This window comes from Cibotium barometz, chromosome 16 (genome assembly GCF_041138505.1).
Source record: "Cibotium barometz isolate CiBa-2024 chromosome 16, ASM4113850v1, whole genome shotgun sequence".
In the NCBI taxonomy this organism is placed as follows: Eukaryota; Viridiplantae; Streptophyta; class Polypodiopsida; order Cyatheales; family Cibotiaceae; genus Cibotium; species Cibotium barometz.
In genome coordinates, this window is record NC_141061.1 from 36385941 (window position 1) to 36389279 (window position 3339).

The 3339-nt window shown below is 41.6% G+C and overlaps 1 protein-coding gene across 2 annotated transcripts; it reads left to right on the forward strand.

Annotated features, from left to right (window-relative positions):
* Window positions 1-203: 203 nt before the first annotated feature.
* On the forward strand, window positions 204-1850 carry LOC147630598 (large ribosomal subunit protein eL20y-like). Of its 2 annotated transcripts, XM_086810533.1 has the most exons (4): window positions 204-357; window positions 659-774; window positions 1169-1232; window positions 1337-1850. In XM_086810533.1, the coding sequence occupies exons 1-4, from the start codon at window positions 343-345 to the stop codon at window positions 1676-1678; spliced, it is 537 nt and encodes a 178-aa protein (XP_086666659.1). In that variant the 5' UTR covers window positions 204-342; the 3' UTR covers window positions 1679-1850. The 2 variants fall into 2 exon arrangements, with proteins under 2 accessions (XP_086666659.1, XP_086666658.1); XM_086810532.1 differs by lacking the exon at window positions 204-357 and having other exon boundaries at window positions 368-774.
* The last annotated feature ends 1489 nt before the right edge of the window (window positions 1851-3339 follow it).

The window sequence follows — 3339 nt, forward strand, 5'->3', positions numbered from 1 at the left end:
CATGTTTGCACACACCAAATTCATGATGGTGCACTTCAAAAAACCTAAATTCAAACAAAGGTAGTTCAAATTGATACTCCTCATAGATGTTTGCGAAAACCTTACATCATTAATTAGGAAGCTATTAAATGCAACGTGGCCATGGAGGACAGTTGGGTTTTTGCAAGCAACGTGGGGAATGAGCTCACACCCTCCCCAAATGATTTGGCCAAGTTAAAGGTGTGGGAAGGCTTGTACATTCTTGTCCGGGCGGCCACCCCTGCAGTGTGGAACAGAGACAGATATAGGGTTTTAGGACACGGGTCTTGGAGCAGCAGGAGCTGAAGGAGGCGTAGCGGATCAATGGGCAACTTCCGGGTATGTTTTTCTAATTGTCCCATGCTTTTCTGATCGTCGCCATAGCTTGCTGGATCCGCAGGGGATGCCTGTCAGAACCCAACGGAATCCAACTCTAGGATCAAACAGGCTACGTCGATGTGTGCGTGCGTGTGTGTGCGCAGACAGAGAGAGAGAGAGAGAGAGAGAGAGAGAGCCTGAGAGCCTTAGAACAAACTGGTTTAAGACGAGCACATTTCTTTCTCCTTGGAGTTTTAGACTATTTGGATTCCTTGTTTTTTTTACTGCGTGCATCCTTCTTGCTGTGCGGAACGCCTTGCAGTTCCATCAGTATCAGGTGGTTGGGAGAGCCCTGCCAACTGCAACCAATGAGCAGCCAAAGGTCTTTCGTATGAAGCTGTGGGCGACGAATGAAGTGCGCGCCAAGTCCAAGTTTTGGTAGTCTCTCTCTCTCTCTCTCTCTCTCTCCCTCCTTCCTTCTCTCTCAATGTCATTTTTGTTTGTAAACACTGGCGTTTATGACATCTGTGCGGTGGCACATGCACTGCACATAGTGCCTTGCTGTTTTATGTGGTGCCATGTTCTTTTATGTGGTGGTATGTTAAACACACATCTGCTCTCTGAATTGCCATATTTTTCAATGCAGTGGCATGTTGTACACACCGCTGCTGTCTGTTTTGTGCACGAATTGTTGTGTTTCCCTTTTTGGTGGCTTGTTGCACACACACTTGCTGTGTTTTGTACATGGATTGCCATGTTTTTAACATCTTCATACAGTGTAATGGATTTTGGTGCTGCCTCGTTTCTTATGTATGGAAATGTGCTGGTGTAGGTACTTCCTGAGGAAGCTAAAGAAGGTGAAGAAGTCCCATGGTCAAGTTTTAGCAATCAATGAGGTCAGTTTCCATGCTTTTTTGCCAGACCTAAAAAAAAGAAAGATATATGGTCACTACTTACTGAACAAGTATGTGGTTGTCAACTTTCTCTATCCTGTTTGCAGATTTTTGAGAAAAAGCCTACCACTATCAAGAACTATGGCATATGGGTGCGCTACCAGAGTAGGACTGGCTATCATAACATGTACAAGGAGTACAGGGACACCACTCTCAACGGAGCTGTTGAGCAGATGTATGATGAAATGGCCTCTCGACACCGTGTGCGCTCTCCATGCATTCAGATTATAAAGACAGCAACTATTGCCGCTAAGCTCTGCAAGCGTGAGAACACGAAGCAGTTCCATGACTCAAAGATCAAGTTTCCTTTGATATTTCGCAAGATCCGCCCCCCAAGCAGGAAGTTGAAGACAACTTACAAGGCTAGCAGGCCGAATACCTTTGTTTAGTATGTTCTTGAGTGCTTTGAAGTGTTGGGCGAGGGAGGACCTGAGAACTGATTAGCTTTCAGACAAAATACTGAATGGCAGAGCTGGTAGTCCTTATCACCTCAAATTTTGGCTTAGTTTATTTGATTCTTAAAGCAGTTTTGTTTTTTCAAGCAGTCTATATATTCGAGAAGATTTCTTTTCTTTTTCCATTTATATGAAAGAAAGACCAACTTGTGGATGGGAAGAGACTATTCTAAAACTATCTATTTATGGTGGGAGAGCATAATATTGGGTTGGGAGTTTTCTTTTTCTTTTTTTTTTGGGTGAGGGGGGGGGGGGGGGGTTGGTGGGTCAGGTAAGAGACCAAGTTTTATTTAATATTGCTGTATTGTAAAACTACCTATTTGAGGTGTCAACCCAGTGCTTAGTCCAGGTTTGCTGTATGTACATGTATGTAGATTTGTTGGTTGGTTGTTGAGTCTCAGGGGTTATCTTCTCCCAAGTCTTTGGGGGTGGTTTCTCCTTACCCTCCCTTTACACCCTTCAATTTGCATCTTGGTGCTACTCTCTTTATCATATTGCATTAATTAACTCCCTTGGTGTTGTTTGACAGCAGTGCTCATGCATTAATTAACTCCCTTAATGCTGTCAATCCCTTGGTGTTGTTTGATGAATTGTGAAGATAGCTATACTTGTTACTGGCTTGACTAAAGTAGCTCCTCTGATTGAACTTCATCGTTATTGATGATAACTATCACAAATGCTATGTGTCTATTATCTATGCAACAGTTGCACACAACTTTCACAAGGAGATGCCATGCTGTTTGAGATCACTTGCAGCCATGATTGACCCCTTAACATGTTTTCAGCTACTAAAGACATGGGTTGGCATGTTCTTGAGGGTTTTGAATTTATATATCAGGAGGGGTCTTTGAAAATAAATATTCACAAAATCATGGTGAAGGGTAGGAATTTCCCACTCCGTAGAGAGAGAGAGAGAGAGAGAGAGAGAGAGAGAGAGAGAGAGAGAGACTCTCTCTCTCTCTCTCTCACTCCAAACTACATTTGAAACACTATTCTCACAGCATTTTGTCAGAGTTTTATGCGTTAATCAAAAGATCCTTGAAAAGATTCTATTGTTGAAAAGTTAAGCCCATAGATAAGGGATCTTTTCAGCAAGTAGAGGATATGTGAGCTTCACAATGAAGAGGAACAGACAACCATCATAACATGGTGTACCTTTTTTAATATATAATTATCATCTCTAGCCGTTCAATTTTTAGGAAGAGGTTTTGAAGTAATCTCAATTTTTGCATCGTAAGGTGTTTGGAATGCCGTCCTCTCTACACAGGTAAATCCAAAAGCGCATGGAGGTAGTAGGTTAGAAAATGGGCAATGGAACAAAAAAAACAAATTTAAGTTTGATTGAAGATGAAGCTACATATGTTGCTAACATGAGGATTGCCAACCTCGAGGTGCATGACAGTCTACGAGTAGTTTAGTGCCTCTATTCTGGGTAAATTCTAGGATCTTTTTATAATACGAAGTAATGTGTTTTAGCATGAATGCCTTATTAATTTATTCATCATTTACTTTGTTCATATAACTTCATATTTAAAGTGCAAAATGAAGTAAATGTGTAAGCTCTTGAAATCTATCATGTAAGTAGAAAGGCTTGT

Bases quoted from the DNA above. Each gene is read 5' to 3' on its own strand.
- LOC147630598 (XM_086810532.1), top strand. From the start codon at position 422: ATGCCTGTCAGAACCCAACGGAATCCAACTCTAGGATCAAACAGGCTA. The intron at 775-1,168 runs GTAGTCTCTCTC...GTGCTGGTGTAG, and splicing joins CGCGCCAAGTCCAAGTTTTG to GTACTTCCTGAGGAAGCTAA. The intron at 1,233-1,336 runs GTCAGTTTCCAT...TCCTGTTTGCAG, and splicing joins AAGTTTTAGCAATCAATGAG to ATTTTTGAGAAAAAGCCTAC.